The sequence below is a fragment of the Neofelis nebulosa genome, chromosome 14 (genome assembly GCF_028018385.1).
Source record: "Neofelis nebulosa isolate mNeoNeb1 chromosome 14, mNeoNeb1.pri, whole genome shotgun sequence".
In the NCBI taxonomy this organism is placed as follows: domain Eukaryota; kingdom Metazoa; phylum Chordata; class Mammalia; order Carnivora; family Felidae; genus Neofelis; species Neofelis nebulosa.
Genome location: NC_080795.1, coordinates 21,293,371 through 21,312,219, shown reverse-complemented (window position 1 = coordinate 21,312,219; position 18,849 = coordinate 21,293,371). Strand labels below are relative to the sequence as shown.

The 18,849-nt window shown below is 38.6% G+C and overlaps 1 protein-coding gene across 16 annotated transcripts in view; it reads left to right on the top strand.

Moving 5' to 3' along the window:
• EYA1 (EYA transcriptional coactivator and phosphatase 1) overlaps positions 1-18,849 on the top strand; it is a 354,086-nt gene that overhangs the window by 271,221 nt on the left and 64,016 nt on the right. For all 16 annotated transcript variants that reach the window (XM_058699812.1, XM_058699811.1, XM_058699809.1 and 13 more), the window contains 2 exons: positions 1,022-1,161; positions 2,515-2,598. In XM_058699812.1, the coding sequence (XP_058555795.1) occupies positions 1,022-1,161; positions 2,515-2,598 (224 nt within the window). The remainder of the gene's footprint in view (positions 1-1,021; positions 1,162-2,514; positions 2,599-18,849) is intronic.

The window sequence follows — 18,849 nt, the reverse complement described above, 5'->3', positions numbered from 1 at the left end:
TACTTTTCTATTTGCTGAGATTTAGTATCAACAACATCTCAGTGAGAATTACCATTCCTCACACTAGCTTGAGAGATTCCAACCCATATCTAGGAGAGAAATCTGGCAAAGAGTTTGGGGAGGAGAGGCAACACACTGGGCACATCTGGAATTTGGGAGGGGGAGTAGAAATTGTCTGATGTGTGAACATCAGATAAAAAAAAGTATTAGGGTTTTTGTTGTTATTGTTGTTCATTTAGAAATAGGGTAAGAGTTCCCCCTCCCCCAACTCCACAGTCACTACTTAGCCATTCTTCTAGCTGGTTGGAAGTTGTTCTTTATTTTGTATTTTCTATGTAATTATTTCCATGGTTTCTCTGAGTTACCCAGGTGAGCAATTTGAATGTGCTGTCCGTTTGAGACTTTTGGTTCAAAGAGACTGAGACAGATGCTGTGCAGAGTATGGGCATTGCCCATATATCTATTCTTCCTTATCTTATCACTCCCTTGTTCTCACATAAAATGAGGGGAAAAAAGGAGATTTTTGAAATTTTCAAAGAAAAATCTGCCTGGTGATTTGGTTTTTCCTGCCCCAGAGCTGATTTTTCTTTTCTTTGTGTGAACCAGGAGCCTTTTTGTAGGTGGGAGAGCAGTTAGTAAGGCAAATGTGTGAACCTCTCAGCATGGCCAGACACTGTTTGTGGAATGAGAGAGAGAGAGATGGATGTGGAAATAGGGTTGAGGGAGCATTGTCTACTCGTGGAGAACCACTAAGAGAAACTAGGCAACTAGTTTTCCACCTGCTGTCTTCCACACCTTCACTTAAATTTTATTCATTTCTGATCACGCGTTTCTTTCAAAAGAGTGCATTCTTGGAATCAAGTATCTCATACATTTTTTATCAGTGCAAGTAAAAGGTAATGAATGTGAGCAGAACGAAATGCGCTTTGCTCTTCAGACTTCCCCATGAGTTGAAACAAGGTTGATCTTGACACCATGGTAATAGAACCAGAAGATAAAAGACCTTCCTGTATTTCTGCAGAGTACAGTACAATCCACAGCCCATCAACACCCATTAAAGATTCAGACTCCGATCGATTGCGTCGAGGTTCAGATGGGAAGTCACGTGGACGGGGCCGAAGAAACAATAATCCTTCACCTCCCCCAGATTCTGACCTTGAGGTATGTCATTGACAATGACCTAGTAAATAACAAGGTATCTTGGTAGTTAAATGATGGTTCTGTACACACGCCATGTAAATAGGCTGTGATCAAGATACCCAAATGCTTTTGTTCCTGCTTTTTTTCCCTATGTTAATTGTAAGTAAAGCATTTTTTTTTCCTCTTTCATGTTGATTGTAAGTAAAAACAATTATTTCTGTTTTCTCTTCCATTTTAACTACGTGCAAAGCATCCGGTTATTTCTCTCTAAGGAAATACAGTAAAGTATATAATTCTGCTTGAACAAAATTCTCTTGTACTGCTCTATATTGTTGCCATTTCAGTTAAGTGTCATACTAAAAGTGATTAATAAAATCCACTTTGAAAATTAAAGACACACTTAGGTATATGAGAAAGGAAAACCTGGGATGTTCTAAACTGAAATGGCAATTGTCTTATGAGACCTGTTTTGGTGGAGTTCAAAAGCAGGAGGGATTAAATAAAACCTTAAAGGGTAGATTTCATAGCTTTGAATCCACTGCAATTAAGTTTCTGGGTTTTGCCAAGTGAAAGCTGATGGTGGGAAACATGATTATTTTGGCTGAAAAGATGAAAATTTCCCAGCAGAACCTATGTGTATGAATATATACTGGTGTGAGTGGAAAGGAGAAGAAGAAATGTACGCTTCAGAAGCCTTTGTGGCATCTCAAAGACGTTTTTGAAATGAATTCCTTCAAATCCAATTCCAAATATCTCAAGAGTGTGTTAAGAGCACATGTGATGTGTCTGCCTAAGTTTTATAATCTGAAGAAAACAGGCAGGAACAATATATAACCCAACTGCATGATAACAGTCCAAAGGTAGCATAAGGTGAGTAGATGATGTGAAGTTTTAGGTTTTATGTGCATTTTTTTTAACAGTTGGCTTGACAAAAATGAAACCTAAGATTTGTTATTTTAACACTTTAATAAGCAGAGAGAAGAGATAAGAAAAAGAAAAATGGAATGATGTTTAACTGATTGCCCCCGCTCTGTCTCAATAAGTTGTGAACAGACTAGTTTTAACTCATTTTTCATTTTTTCAGAAGGGAGAACTGTGAATCTTCAGTTCAGAAGTAGAAAGGACATACATTATTATTTCTTGCCCATGCTTGTATCGATGTCACTAATATAATCGTTCTACACACCATCTGAGGTTATAACTGGAGAAAAGCTGGGAGATACTCTTTGGAAGAGTTGTATTTTAAAACATTTTTAAAAATTCAGATTTTTCTTTTGTCTTCTATTTCAAGACTGCCTATTTATGTTGAAGTTAACTGAATCACAGGTTTCTCAACCAAGGGAAAGACATCCTGATTTGGTTCTTCCTTTGTAGAGGGTGTTCATCTGGGACTTGGACGAGACAATCATTGTTTTCCATTCCTTGCTTACTGGGTCCTATGCCAACAGATATGGGAGGGTGAGTACCGAGAGACATCAGTTTTTAATTTCTTTAGAGCATATATGTCTAGAATTGAACTTTTATCCAGACAGGGATGTGGTTTAACTTTAAATAATAAATTTAAAATATGAACTGGAGAACAACTGAATTTATGGATACAGATATATGCGTAAGGCAAAAACATATAAATGAGCAAGAGGAGATCGTTTTCATATAGGTTATATGGAAAAATATTTTGTTTTATATTTTTTATGTGAGTCATTCAATTTTGTTGGTTTTTATTCACAACAACATATTCGGGGGAGCCAGTATTTCACATGTTCTTGTCTTCAGTGATTAGCCGAGTTAGTATTTTATTTTCAAAACACCTGTTAAGAATGTCTTTAAAAGTCGCTTTGCTATGAGCTAAATCTATGTGAATGGTATATAAAACTGGGCCTCTGAATGACAGTAGGACCAATACATCAATGTTTAAGTTGTTAACAATACTTACCTCTGGTGTGGTAGGTAAAAAATAATATTACAGACAACCTTCCGTGAGTAGAAATTCAGCCTCGGTGTTCTGTTTTCGGGTTTCCCCAAATCCTTGGAAATTCTTTTTGATCTCTTCCTTGGTGGCTTCATGAACCTTTCCCACACCAAAACCATGTTAGTTAAAGTGGCTATAGGTAATTGAATATGTGAATACGATATTTCTCATTTTTTTCCATCATTAAAGAAACAATATTACAGGTTTTAAATCTGTGAAGATATCGGTTCAGAGCCTTAGGAACTGAATTCTTGTGTCTTGGTGACTCTGGTTGTTCATCGCAATTAAATGTTAAAACACAAAACGTGCATCATGCTCTCATTACAGATTTTATCCCGGTACCCATTCTTTCAAACAATACTTATTTCAATAAACGTATATTGAGTGCCTGCCCTGTAGGTATAGTTTAACAGTGAAATTTGATGAACTATCCATTGAGCATTATAGTGAAGCTTTCCTTCTCATAACCCTGAAGTTACATATACCACCCCCAAAAAAGGCTGGAAAATATGCACGTTTGTAAGAGCAAAAATATTCCAGAATATTCCACCCTTTGGATTTCTATTTAGAGGGGCGCCTGGGTGGCTCAGTCGGTTGAGCGTCCGACTTCAGCTCAGGTCATGATCTCACAGTCTGTGGGTTCGAGCTCCGCGTTGGGCTCTGTGCTGGCAGCTCAGAGTCTGGAGCCTGCTTCCGATCCTGTGTCTCCCTCTCTCTCTGCCCCTCCCCCAGTCTCACTTTGTCTCACTCTGTCTCTCAAAAATAAATAAATATTAAAAAAAAAATTTAGAAATAAGATATCTGGGGGCACGTGGCTGGCTCAGTAAGTTAAGCGTATGACTTCGGCTCAGGTCATATTCTCATGGTTCGTGAGCTGGAGCCCTGTGTTGGGCTCTGTGCTGACAGCTGAGAACCTAGAGCCTACTTAGGATTCCGGGTCTCCCTCTCTCTCTGCCCCTTTCTGACTCGTGCTCTGTCTCTCCAAATATAAACATGAAAAAATTTAATAAGAAATAAGATATCTGTAAAACACAATATGCCCCATCTTATGGTTAGAGTTTCTATGAGAAGAAGACAGTTAACAAAAATATAGTATAATTAAAAAAAAAAAAATAAAGCCACAGAATTAGTCATTCAAACAAAGTCTCTGCTTTGTGGCCAGCACATAATAGGGATTCAGTAAATATTAGCTGTGGTGTTTTTTTGTATTATTCTCTCTATGAGTACTATTACCATTCCCATTTCTACAAAAATTACTACTTAAAAGCTAAAAATTAATAGATGAAATGTCAATGTGTGGTTAGTAGGAAGAATCTCAAAGATTTTCTTAACTATTTTAAGGTCCCTCCAACTAACTCCTAAGGAAGAAAGCTGGCTCCTGGAACTCACACAAAAGTATTGAAAAGAGCATCCGCTTAGAATACCAGCATTTGAAAACCATCCAGAAAGTCTCCAGTCTTTAAGAGCTTTCTCATTAAAGGCCAAATTGATAGTTGACTTGATCAAGGCTTTGTTCACCACTGAAAAGGGCCAGCTTAGGGCAAGATGGTGAGCATCCCGTGACCTAATGACCTCATGTCAGTCCCTGGCCACAAATTATCGGTCTGTGCATTCACACCTAACCTAGAAACCCCTGGCAGCTTAGACTTTCTTATTCAGATTCTCAACGATATCTAAACAAAACAAGTACCACAAATTTTATTTTTAAAAGTGTCAACCATTAGTATTTTGAGGCTTCATCAAATAGTATTTTATTTGTTAGTTTGTATAGTTTTCTCATACTAAGGCATGTGATGAAAAGTTTTATCTCCTCTAATTTCCAAAAACCAAGTGTCTATAGTCTTTATAGGTGATCTGAAATATTTAAATATAAGTTAACAGAAGTCAGGGAGAAACTAATTTCAGAGAGCCTGGTTGGGGAAGGTCTTCCCTGAGCATGACTTTGATTTGAACCTGAGGTCCAAATGACTAAAAGGTTGATTGGTAATGTGACCGTCACAAGAGAGTTCTAAGCAGAGGAAGCAATGAAGGCAGGGCAGGAAAGGGTTTGATGTTTGAGGGACAGAGGCCAGGTGGCTGAGCTCAGTGATGGAGATGCCGAGTCAAGATGTGGGCCGGGATGAGGGCAAGCGTGAGCCATGTCAGGAGGGTCAATGTCGTTACACGTGGCATATGAACTCATTGGAGGACTTCAAGGGAAGACATGGCAAGATCTGATTTAGATTTTTACATTATTTTGGCTGCCTGTGGACAATTAATGATGGGGAGAGATGACTGGGGAGCAAAGTGGTTTTGGGGGTGACCCGATATACTAGCCATAGAGATGGAGAGAACTCACTGGATCCTGGATTCTGTTGCAAGTAGAGAAATAGGATTTGCAAAGGATTTGGTTTGGGCTGGTGCACAGTAAGTAATAAAGAGCAGTGAAAAAATCATTCCCAGGTTTTTGTTTTTGTTTTTCCCTGAGCTGCTGGGCAGCTTAGTCATGTATTTGTTGAGATGGGGAAGACATCCACTTGGATCAGGCAAGAAGGTGGATGGAAGGTGAGCCTGGGACACGAGGAAATGGACAGGCCTTCAGATGACAGGCTTAGTGACAGTGCACAGCTCAGGATCAGAAGTTCCTCAGATACTCTCAGTGTGATTTCATCCTAAATATTTGTGAACACCCTCTTTGTGCTAACCACCTGTTGTCTCGATGTCATGTGGCATCCCTTCTGAAGACACATTGCTGAGGATGTTGAGTTGTAGCCTGAGGCATGCAAAGAAGCTTGTTTATTCTCTTTATTAGAGAACTTTACAGACGGGAAGATTTTGCTCTCAACTCTGGTAATCATGCCTTGTAAAACTGTGCGTTTCAACAAGGATCCTTCCAAACAGTGATAATAACCAAGCTCATTGGAGAACTTTGCCCCCTTTTCATTCCTCAAGGCACTAGGGAGAGAAGTCTTAAGGCAGTTGAAGGGCAAGCCTTCTTTCTTGGAACATAGTTTCAGTGGCGTCCCCAAGCATTGTGAAGGGAGCGTGTGGTTGGGCCTTCCTTATTCTACAGGCATATAAAGAAATGAATGCCTGACCATGTGATAGCTTTTCTGTCTCTATGGGAACCAGATACTTGAGAAGTAGCTTAGTCACAGTAGCTTAGGCGACCCAATGAGTAGGCCATTCAGTAAGGGGATACAGGATCTGGTTGATATAATGCAAAATTAGGGCATGTTACAGCAATATGTACAAAAAAAGTTTGAGAATGTCCCACCTTCCATGTAATTCTAGCTGTGGGAAGCAGGCATGTCGGGCATTATAAGGAAGTGTTTTGTAACAAAGGTGATGGGAACAAAAAGAGGCTGCTGGGTGCATGACAGGCCTGGCTAGGGAAGAGAAAAGCAAAAGTGTAATAGCAGGAAAATGAAGTCCCTGGTATGTGACCATACATTCAGCTGTTGTTAAAAATATCCATCCTGGCTTTTTTGTTGTTGTTGTTTAATGCGTTTTTCAAAGTTGCTTTCAAATGAAATCCATACTCCTCAATTTCACTGAAGAAAACTAGTTTTGATTTTTTTTCATTGAATGCCCTTTTAAAAATAGACAGTATAGTCCTATTGTTAATACTGAACCACATACCCCAAACTTAACATTTCAAGTAAGTGTTGTGTTGATGTCCCAAGCATGATTCCACCTTGTGGGAGGACTCCCCAAGATACCTATAGCCAACAGCTTCATGGTTTCACTACTTTATTTTTATTGTTTCTTAACACCGGTGTCTGATATGGATTTGGGCTAGAACAGGTCCTAAAGACATTGAGCTTTACTCCACATTGTACACAGAAGCCTAAACATGAACACTTAAGACAGCATAAAGCTTAGCATTTTCAACTGGAGGCCTGGCTTATTAAGAATTTCCTGTGTACCCCATACTTGTTTAATTCAACATTAGAACTCTGAAACTGCTACTGCCAAGCCCATTTTACGGATGATGACACTCAGTCTTGGAAGAGGTTAGAGACCAAATGTCTGGTATAAAATAAATACTAATTCTGTTGTAACATAGTTGAAACTTGACGGTCAAAGCAACAACCACCACAAAACAAAACCTCGAATCCTGTGTAGTGGCCAAGAGTAACGTGTAGAAATACCTTTAAACTTATGAAGTACTGGGAGCCTGGGTGGCTCATTTGGTTCAGCCTCTGACTCTTGGTCTCAGCTCAGGTCATGATCTCATGGTTGGTGAGATTGAGCCCCATATCAGCCTCTGCACTGACAGCACAGAACCTACTTGGGATTCTCTCTCTTCCTCTCTCTGCCCATCTCCCTCCTCTTTTTCTTTTTCAAAATAAATTAATAGATATGAAAAAATAGATTTATGAAGTACCAATAGGAGATCTGCCTATGGTGTGATAGAAAGCATCAGATTGAATTCATACAGATCTAGCCTCAAACCCAAGCTCTGACTTTTCAGCTCTTTGAGCTGGAGTAAATTGTTTATTCACACTGAGCCCTAGTTTCCTCTTCTATAAAACTAGCCACTTGACCTTCAGAATTGCTTTAAGAATTCAGTTGTGTCAATTACATCTCAGTAAAGCCAGAGGAAGAGGGATCTAAGTTGTGTCCTGAACTTAAAGGGCCCAGCTGTATGTCTTATTAATAACAATGACTCAATAAAGAAAACAGCATATGTCACTGATTGATCTTGTATCTGCTGTCTAAACATTAGTTATATACTGCACCAGGCTTCTAGAAGGATGCTAGTTGCCAGTATGAATTTAGGTCAGCTAAGCCTCCCTAGTGAGTAGATACTGTAATCATTCAGGACGTTGAGCAGGGAAAACAGCTCTGAGCCCATTTCATTAGAACACTCCCACTAACCGGTAAAGGTTGCTCTTCTAAACCCTGTTTCAGAATGAAACACTAAACTCCAAAATCTTTTGAGGCATGATCTTCTTCCATGGTGGCTGGTATACATGTGGAATTCTTGGCATGGCACCAAAGCAGTGGACATCTAGTGTCCTCCTTGGGTTATAGAGGATCTGGGTACGGAAACAGAGTAATCTCTCTATTGGAAGCTCCACACCAGAGGTTGGCAAACATTTATTACCTGCGCCTTTACCAAAAATGTTAAAGGGTCAAGTAATAAACATTTTAGGCTTTATGGGCCATGTACCTTCATAACTGCTCAGCACTGCCCTACTTGTGCAAAAGCAGTCACAGACAATAGACAAATAAATGTATCTGTATTCCAATAAAAATTACACTTCCAAATTGGAATTTCATGTAATTTTCCTATGTCATGAGATATTTTTCTTCCTGGGGATTTAAAAAATCTAGACCAAGGGTCTAGGCTAGGAACTGACAGACCATCTCCCATGGTCCAAATCTGGTTTATGGCTTGTTTTTGTAGGTCTTTCAAGCTAAGAATGTTGTTTAAATTTTTAAAGGGTTATGAAAAAGAGAAAGGATATGTGTCAGAGACTTTATATGGACTGCAAAGCCTATAATATTTGTCCTTTTAGAGGAAGAAGTGTGCCTGCCTCCACTGTAGATCCTGCTCTGAACTTTGTGTTGATTCATTTTTGCCCCTGCCCCCAGGACACCAGGACAATTCAGTGACACCCACACTTTGGCCGACTAGATTGTAAACTCAGTGCAGATCTTGTGTGTCTGTATCTGGGCCCCCAGTGAAGCACAAGCCAGCACAGGAATCTGTTAGGGTAGGTGAAATGGCTGTAACAAATAGGCCCCATATGTCATGACCACAGAAATGGATCTCTTTCTTATTTTGTGGTCTCAAGTGGATTTTCCAGGCGACTTGGTTTAGGCAAGGTTTGATAATGGTTGTGCCATCTCACGTCCAGCTTCTGAGGCTTGTGTAATCACTGTCCTAAGCTTTCTAACCCACAGGGAGAAAAAAAGCAGGAGGAGCATGGATGGGAGACTAGATGGACCAGGCTTTTGTGGCCCGGTGCAAAGGAGGCTGGGAAATACATGTAGCCTAGCTGTGTGCCCAGGAAGAAACAGAGTGTGTTGTGGTGACAAGGGGCAGCAGCAGCAACCACCGTTGTCAGGGAGGAACTATTTGATAAGTGAGCGAAACCCAAAGCACACTTCCCACCGCAGCAGAGCAATGCCCGACGACTGTGTGACCCGTGTGCCCAAGAATCATGAGTGGCCAGTTCAATCCCAGAGGAAGGTTTCCTGATTTTATGTTTTCTCTGCATATCAAGTGCTGAATTAGATCAAAATGATGAAGTAATTCATGGTTTCAAGTATAACTTTTGCATACTACAGAGTGACGTGGAATGTAAACTCAAAAAAAAAGCTTTTTTTTTTTTTCGTTTTGCTTTCAGCTTTTCATTGGTCTCAAAAAGACAGTGTTGTTGACTATCAGCTGAAAGATCCTCCTCCATTCATTTCTTCGTCCTTATCTTGACGGTTGTTCTCTTTCCCTAACTGCAACCCCCTTCCGCTGTCAGTAAGTGGAATGTGTGTTCCTGCTCCCTTACTGCACATGGCCTTGTTTTTCTTCAGGCCTGTGAAAGAGAATGCAAGGATTGAACATAAAGCATCACAGCTTCCCAACCATGATGACCAGCCTGCCCCCACTAGCTTGGGACCTCCTTTGCTCTGTGGCCTCAGGAAAAGCACCTTGTATCTCTGAGTCTCACTCGCTTCATCTTAGTCTTCTGTCTATAGAATGAAAGCAATCACAACACTATTAGGAGAACTATGTAAGCCACATAGGAAAATACTTACAAGCACTCCATAAATAAGAGCTTTTGCTTACTGTGGGGATTCAGAGAAGGGAGTGGGCAGGAAGGAATACAGCGTTTTGTTGTTGCAGGAAGCAGAGCATAACCATTGAGGGAAATGGCTCAGAAAAATTAAATGATTGGCCCAAGGCAGTACATCTAGTAACGGAAAACATCAGGAATACAGGCTAGTCTTGTGATCGGTCCATCGCCCTCAAAGGAGTATCACAGGGAGCATTGAGTGTCCCAATTTTGTGCTGTAGGTGTGGGGATGCCATGAACAGTATTAAAACAGTGGAGTGATATGATGGAATTGTACAGTTTGGAAGATTAGCCCGATAGCACAATAGATTATCACAGTCCTCCTGGTAGGAAATAAAAAGAGGCCCAAGGAAATGGCTGTAACACTAGGAAAGAGAGAGATAGGAGAGTGGTTACAAATGAAATCTAGATAGGTCTTTGGATTGGATTAGCTGTTTAGGCTTTCGTTGGCACTGCGTGGGTCCCTATGTGTTGAGGCCAATTTGGCTGGGTCTCCTATGGTTTTATGCTTCTCCCTCCCACTTTGTACCACTGCTTGGCTGTTGTCCCATGTTTGGGATTCATTGGGCTTTCTCCACAATCAAAATTAATCTTCGGAATGGTGAAGCTCTTTTTCTTACTCGCCACGTGGGTATTCTTTTCATGATGTTGAAAGAGAGTCTCTGAAGTAAGGAGAAAATTAAAGCAGTCGGGTGTCACATGTCTAATCAGTAAAAATGACCTGATTAGCCCCACCACAAGTTGGGGTTTGTTTTTTTTGTTTTGTTTTGTTTTGTTTTGTTTTGTTTTAATCATTCAGTCAGTAGTTCAACCATGGTTTATTTTTCATGTGTACACACTCTCTCATGGTAATCCACATTATTCTTTAACTGGCATCAAAACTACACCCAACTCTTAAAACTTGGCATTTCATGTCGGCTGCTCAGGGATAGGAGCTTCTAAAATTACAAAAAGTTAATATTCCATTGATCATATTGATGACGTTAGACAGGTGGAAAGAAGACAATGAAAACTTTGGGTCTCACGGGTTGTATATATCACTTACATAACACTTCCAGAGATATTTTTTAAAAGAAATAACATTTTTGCATACATTTTTCGCTTCTCTCAGATAAGGAAGCTCATTTTCCGAATCTTATCTTTCATCCATCCCTGATGAGCAGCCAGCATGGGGCCTTGAAAATAGGCCCCTCTTGTACTCAGAGTGCCCATTCCTGTTTTTCAACTTCTTTTCCCCCAAAACGAAAGATCCTGAATGAGAATTTATTTTAAATGACATCCAGGCCTTGTTTGTGGTTGTAATGTTAGCATTCTAAATAAGGACTGGTTGAAGGGCTCCAAAACAGGTATTTTTGCCTTCATTTGGCTGATGCTGCCCAAAGATGTGTTGTCAACTTGAGCATACTTTACAAGATTTTCACATTGACCAACAAATCCTCATAAACCTGTGCGCGTTGTTAACATCACACCTCACTGGGCCACTACAACAGAGTAATTGCTGGCCGGGGGAGGCTTAGCTGCCCACGTAGGATCAGTACAGATAGAATTTAGGAACCTTATCCTTTGTTCTGCAACCTCAAAATGCAAGTACCATATCCTGAGGAACTAGTTGTACTTTTGAAATCGTTGAACCACCTTGTAGTAACTCTTTCTAGCCCAAGATTAATTCTTTAAACAGCAGTTGTTTACATAGGATATATCTTTTTTTGATCCAAAATAGAAAGGGGTTGTGTAGATTTGATCTCATAGATGTAAGGAGCGTGTATAGATTTGATCTTCTAAATGTAATGGGGTACATATTGAAAAAGGAGAGATACAAAAGATGTTTATCACATATTTAAAATGTGCTTATAAATTAAAAACAGTAATAGATTAAAATTTAAAAGTAATACTATTGTTTTTTTTAACTTCCCCCAAAATAAATCCCCAACACAGTATGTACTTTGTAGAACCCATTTACTAATTCAGAATGCTGTAGCTATCTAAAAGTGGAACAGTGACTTAGGTGTTAAAATATTTCTTAAAGGTCTCAAAGAATTTAAGTTGGACAAACTTCAATTGCCTTTGTGTTTGCTTGGCTTATTTTACCATTATTATTTTTTTCTTTTCAGTTTAGAAAAATAAGATAGTAAAAGAAAAGGAATAAAAGGGCAAAATATACAAGAGTGTGTCAGTAGGAACCAGAGTTACATTAAAAAGAGGAATGATTTTTTTTTCTTACTGCTTTACCAGTATATCTAAGCAATAAAAAGAAATTGCTTCCTTATTAACATTTGGTATGATTTTTATAGTTGTTCTTATAGTAAAATTGAAGTGACATGGTTATTCTCTTTGGACTGTACATGATCTGATGTAATACTTGGCATTTGTGGCATTTTTAAAACTAAAAATCTAGGGATATATCTTTTAATACAAGGAATGTGTTAAAAGGGATGTATCTTTGACATAAAAGGAAGGGATATTTTTATGGTTAGGTGAATGGCTAGCTTTAAGATTTCTAGGGAAAGAAGAAAGTATTTTATTTTTATACTCAGAAAACATTCTAGATCCTATTCAAAAGTCCCAAGAAGAGATAAATAGGTTTTCTTTAAACTTTCTATTTTGAGGCTCAAAGGACCACGGACACTCAGACACTCTGAAAAGTACAATTTTTGAGAAAGTAAATGAAAATAGGTTAAGAAAATAATTTTGAATCAGACTCTGTGTGTGTGTGTGTGTGTGTGTGTGTGTGTGAGAGAGAGAGAGAGAGAGAGAGAGAGAGAGAGAGAGAGAGAGAGAGAGGGAGGGGTGGGTATGGGGATGGTTCATGCTTGGCCTTAAAAATAGGTTAAATTGCCATTTGAAGCTAGGAAGTGAGAATTGGGGATGAGTGCATATGACCCTTCATATATTTTTTGCAGCGCTTACTTAAAAGATAGTTAAGATCAAATATCATATACAAATAATGGAATTAGCAAGGCAGATGTAACTATTATATTTCTCCACCTAAAAGGGCAACAAAATAATCTGAGAAGCATGAACTTCAACCTGGTCCCTGGAATAAAGCAAAAGTCATGTAGGAAATTACCCACTGCTGCCCCCTCCCCCCACAACTAGGAGCAGGGACCTGGAGGAATTCAGCCTGGTGTCCCTATTGGCTAAGGTACCCTGCTAATACCACGTGGTCTCCATGCCAGGACCACCGCAAGTTTAAGACTCTATCAGAAGAACTTGTCATAGGGGCGCCTGGGTGGCGCAGTCGGTTAAGCGTCCGACTTCAGCCAGGTCACGATCTCGCGGTCCGTGAGTTCGAGCCCCGCGTCAGGCTCTGGGCTGATGGCTCGGAGCCTGGAGCCTGTTTCCGATTCTGTGTCTCCCTCTCTCTCTGCCCCTCCCCCGTTCATGCTCTGTCTCTCTCTGTCCCAAAAATAAATAAAAAACGTTGAAAAAAAAAATTTAAAAAAAATAAAAAATAAAAAATAAAAAAAAAAAAGAAGAACTTGTCATAATAGAAGGCCTTCAGTCAGTACGTTATCCTTATAGCACTAGTTTAGTTGTGGGTAATGATCACTCAAAATGTCCATGAAGTAATTCAGACAACTGTACTACCAAATGGTACCCTTCTCACGTTGCACACACAAAACCTCCCATGTCATATGGGCTACAGTACGCAAGATACACACCTGGCCACCCACCCTTTGTTTCCTGGCCTGACATTAACAAGTCATTCAGAAAGTCAGTCTTTCATAATTTATTGAACAATGATTGTATATTAGTATAGTGGTGCTAGCCACAATTCCTGCCTGCAGGGAGCTTATAAATTAATGATGGAGGCTATTGATGGAGAATGAGTGAATCTTCAACAGTAGTCTGTCATCGGGGCAAAATCGTTCTAAACTAATGCCACTATAAATCCACAAAATTTATGTCAAACCACAGAATCTCCAAAGGAATAACAATATTAGGAAAGAAACAAGTCTCCTTGTGTTAGTCGTGACAAGCATTAACTAGTAGTAAGAAATAGCCAATAGTGGGGTGCCAAATGATAAAGCTAGTACTGTGGATGAGAAAAAAAAAAAATCAGGATCCATGGGAGCCATGCAACCAAAAAGTAAATGCCAGAGGCCCTAAATGAGATGCTTCTAGGGTTACTGCTATTCTTAAATTACACTGGGAATTCTCCTTTGCAGCAGATCAGCATGCAATGTGACACCGCCAGTCCTCAATGTATGAGACATAGGTCCTGTGGCTTCAATTACAGATGTAGGAGCTTCCGGGTTTTCTGGAAAAAAACATCTCATGTGATAAAAATTAATAGAGCTAACACAGGCAAAGCAGTGTCTGACATAGATTCTGTGTATATTCTAAAGATCACTTAAGCCTGGGTGAGGATTACCAAGCCAGTCATAGCACCTTCTTTTCAATAAATGGTAATACATGGAGGAACTTGGCAGGCCATTTGCAATTTTGACTTAAAAATAATTTTTTTTGACATTTTAAAAGTATGGTTTGAATGTGCCTTACATTTTCAAAATAAATACTCATAGTTGCACTATCCAAAGACAACCAATCATGTCTTGGTGAATATTTTAAAAAAATTTTTATACTAACTTCTAAACACGAAAGTAGGTAGGATAGCATAATGGAACTCAGTGTCACCTCTAAACTAACAATTATCAAATCCTAGTTAATCTTATTATACCTGTAACCTCACCACATCCCTCCCCTGCCCTGATCTCTCCTATGATTGTTGAAAGCAGATCCCAGATATGTTACTTGATTTGTATATATTTCAATATGTATTTCAATATGTATTTAAGACTCCATTAAAAGAATTTTTTAGCTGGAGGCGCCTGGGTGGCTCAGTTGGTTAAGCATCCGACTTCAGCTCAGGTCATGATCTCACAGCCCGTGAGTTCAAGCCCCACGTCGGGCTCTGTGCTGACAACTCAGAGCCTGTAGCCTGCTTCAGATTCTGTGTCTCCCTCTCTCTCTGCCCCTCCCCTGTTCATGCTCCGTCTCTCTGTGTCTCAAAAATAAATAAAAACATTTAAATATTTTTTAGCATAGAAATAGTAGATAGTACCCAGTACTTTAGCTATCTAGAAAATTAATAGGAATTTCTTAATTTATTAAATGTCTAATCTATAGTTACATTTCTCCATTTCCTATTGATTTCTATGTTGTGGTAAAATACATATCATGTAAATGCTACCTCCTTAGTCATGTTTTAATTTTAATTAATTAATTATTAGAGAGAGAGCATGTGTGAGAAGAGGAGAGGGGCAGAGAGAGAGAGAGAGAGAGAGAGAGAGAGAGAGAGAGAGAGAGAATCCCAAGCAGGCTCCAGGCTCAACATGGAGCCCCACGTAGGGCATGATCCCACAATCATGGGATTATGACCTGAGCCCAAAATTAAGAGTTGGACACTCAACTGACTGAGCCACCCCGGCACCTCTCCTTAGTCTTAGTTCAGTAGTAGTAAATACATTCACGTTGTTGTACAACCCTGTGTCCAGGACTCTCTTCATCATGCAATACTGGAAGTCTGTTAAACAGCTCCCCCTTCTCTCCTTACCCCCAGCACCTGGCAACCACCATTCTGCTTTCTGTTTCTATGATTATGACCACTCTAAACACCTCATACAAGTAAAATCACACAGTACTCATCTCTTTGTGAAAGACTGATTTCACGTAGCATAATGTCTTCAAGATTCATTGGTATTGTATGCATATGTCAAAATTTCCTTCCTTTTTTAAGGCTGAATAATATCCCGTTATATGGGTATACCACATTCTGGTTGTTCATTATTGGATATTTCTTGGGTTGCTTCTACATTTCAGCTATTGTGAATAAGGCTGCTGTGAATATGGGTATATAAATACCTTTTTCTTTTTTTTTTTTCTTTATTAAGCTTTTGTACACCTGAAACTAGTATGTCAACTAAACTTCAATTAAAAATTTTTAAATGCAAATATCTTTTTGAGACCCTGCTTTCAGTTATTTTGGGTATATACCCAGAAATGGAATGGCTGAATCACATCATAATTCTATGCCTAAATTTTTGAGAAACTGACATACTGTTTTCCATAGCCGCCATAACATGTTCTGTTCCCACTAACAGTGCAGAGGTTCCAACTTCGCTATATGCTCATCAACCCTTGTTATTTTCTGGAGTTTTTTGTTTTTGTTTTTTAATCACAGTCACCCTAATGACTGTGACATGGTACCTCATTGTGATTTTGATTCATCTTTCCCTAATGGTTAGTGCTACTGAGCATCTTTTCATTTGCTTGTTGACTCTTTGCATACCTTCTTTGGAGGAATATCTGTTCAAGCCTTTTGCCTATTTTTTAATCAAACTCTTTGGGTTTGTTTGTTGTTGAATTGTAAGAGTTTTTTTATATATCCTGGGTATTAACCTCTTATTAGATATATGAGTTGTAAACATTTTCTCACAACCCATAGGTTCTCTTTTAATTTTGTTAATTGGGTTCTTTGATGCACAGAAGTTTTCAGGCATAATCTTGTTTTTATATTGTTGTTTATACTTTTAATGTAATATCCAGGAATGTCATAAAACTTTTCCCAGAAGAGTTTTATACTTTGACTCTTAATTTTTAGGTCTTTAACCCAATTTGAGTTAATTTTCAAATATTATGTATTGAACAAGGTAAGAATCCAACTTTATTCTTTTGGATTTGGATATCCTGTTTTCTCAGAACCATTTGTTGAAAAGACTATCATTTCCCCATTGAATGGTCTTGGTACCCCTGGTGAAAATCATTTGACCGCATGAGTAGGAGTTTATTTCTGAAATCTCTGTTACATTGCCTTGTTCTGTATCTCTGTCTTTATGTCAGTACTAAACTGTTTTGATTACTCTGGCTTTGTAATAAGTTTTCAAATCAGGAAGTGTGAGACCCAACTTTGTTCTTTTTCAAGACGTTTTTGCCTATTCAGAGTCCCTTGAGATTCCGTATGCATTTTATGATGGATTTTTATATTCCTGCAAAAACTGCTATTAAGAATTTGATAGGCATTACATTAAATCTATAAACCATCGGGTACTATTAACATCTTAATATTAAGTCTTCCCTTCGTGAACATGGGGATGTTGAATATCTTTACATTTATTTGGGTCTTCTTTGATTTCACCAACATTTTGGTAGTTTTCAATGTACAAGTACACTGTGTACAAGTCTTTTGCCTATGTTTATTTCTAAGTTTTATTCCTTTGGTGCTATTGTAAGTTGAATCATTTTCTTAAATTCTTTTCTGGATTGTTCATCATTAGTATATAGAAATGATTTCTGCGTATTGGTTTTTTATCCTATAACTGTGCTGAATTCATTTGTTAGTTCTAACAGATTCTGTGTATGTATGTGGAATCTTTAGAGTTTTCTACATAGAAGATCATGTCATCTGCAAACAGTTTTACTTCCTTTTCTATTTGGATGCCTTTTATTTACTTAATTTTTACCTAATTTCTTTCTTTTCCTTTCTTTTTTTTTTTTTAACCTAAATGCACTTATAGCACTCTATGAAGTAGAAATGTCAAAAGTGGGACATTCTTGTCTTGTTCCTGATCATGGAGGAAAAGCATTCAGACATTCCGACTTTTATCATTGAATATGCTGTTACCTGTGGGCTTTCATTTATGGCTTCTGTGCTGAGATAGTTTTTTTCTATCTCTGTTACTAGTTTGCAAAGTGCTTTTCTCCAATGGTTTTATAATTTTTAACAGTGTACTGTATGTCTTTCAAGTGTCTTTTAATCTGTAGATTCTCACTCAATCTTTTTTTTTTTCGAACCTTGTGTATTTCTGTTGAAGTAACCAGACTGTCTGCCCTGTAGAGTTCCTGGGAGTTTGGATTTTCTTGATCGCATCTCCATTGTGTTCCTTTGTCACATACTTCTTTTCCCTTGTATGTCCTACAGATTAGTAGCTAGATCTAGAAGCTTAATTAGATTCAGATTTGATTTGTGTGTGTGGTGGGGGGGCGGGGGGAGAGGGTCAAGACTTCATAGATGGAGATATCCTTCCAGTAAAAGGTGCATAATTTCTGGTTGCTGCCATTTTTAAAACTTTAGTATTCTAGTTAGACAGTCTCCTTTCACAATCCATTATACAATGTTCTTACTTATCCTGTATATCCTTTCTTCTTGGCTCAAAGACAGTTCATTAGGAAGGATAAAACTTGAGTTGTATGTATGTGTGTGTATGGGGGGGCGGTGGTGATGGTAATTGAACCATAAGTTCATTAATTCAGCAAGTATATGCAGATCAACCACAGAAATAAAATGATTGACAGCTTTTGTGGCAAATAACTAGACCATAGCTATTTTTGGTGAGGCAAAGTTTTTAGGTGAATCTAAACCACTTCCTTAATTTTGAGATTTTCTCAAATCTCTCTTCTTGAATAGCTCTCCAGTATTACTGAAGATGCTTGATTAAGGCTTTCTGGTCACCTCTAGTGGACACATAGGTATCCTCAGTAGCTCATGCTGAGTAAACTGGGAGTTGCCATATTTCTGTATTATTTTTTCAGTAGTATAGTGAATTTCAGTTTATCAGACATAGTTGCAGTGTGATTAATCTATAGATGTGCTTGATGCATGGCGGCTTATTTTAAAGGTAAGTCCAGCTGTCTTTTTGAGACTTGAGTCTAGCCTTAGGCATTTTCTCTGCCAGTGCTTTCCTTGCCAATCTCAGTGTGAGAATAACATTTAACAGAGGTTTATGTATAATGTGTATACAGTGTAATCTTGACTTGGAAGTAATTAGCTATTTACATTAGGGAAAGAATGCTGTGCCCACATCATGGAGCTGAAGAATGGAATACCTTTCTCCTAGGAGTCAGTCAGATAACTCCATCAGAGTTTCTGTTTGTGGAAAAACTGAACGAGAAGACCCTACTTTTCTTTCTTACTATGATACCTGATAATTTCATATTATTCTGATAATCTTAAAA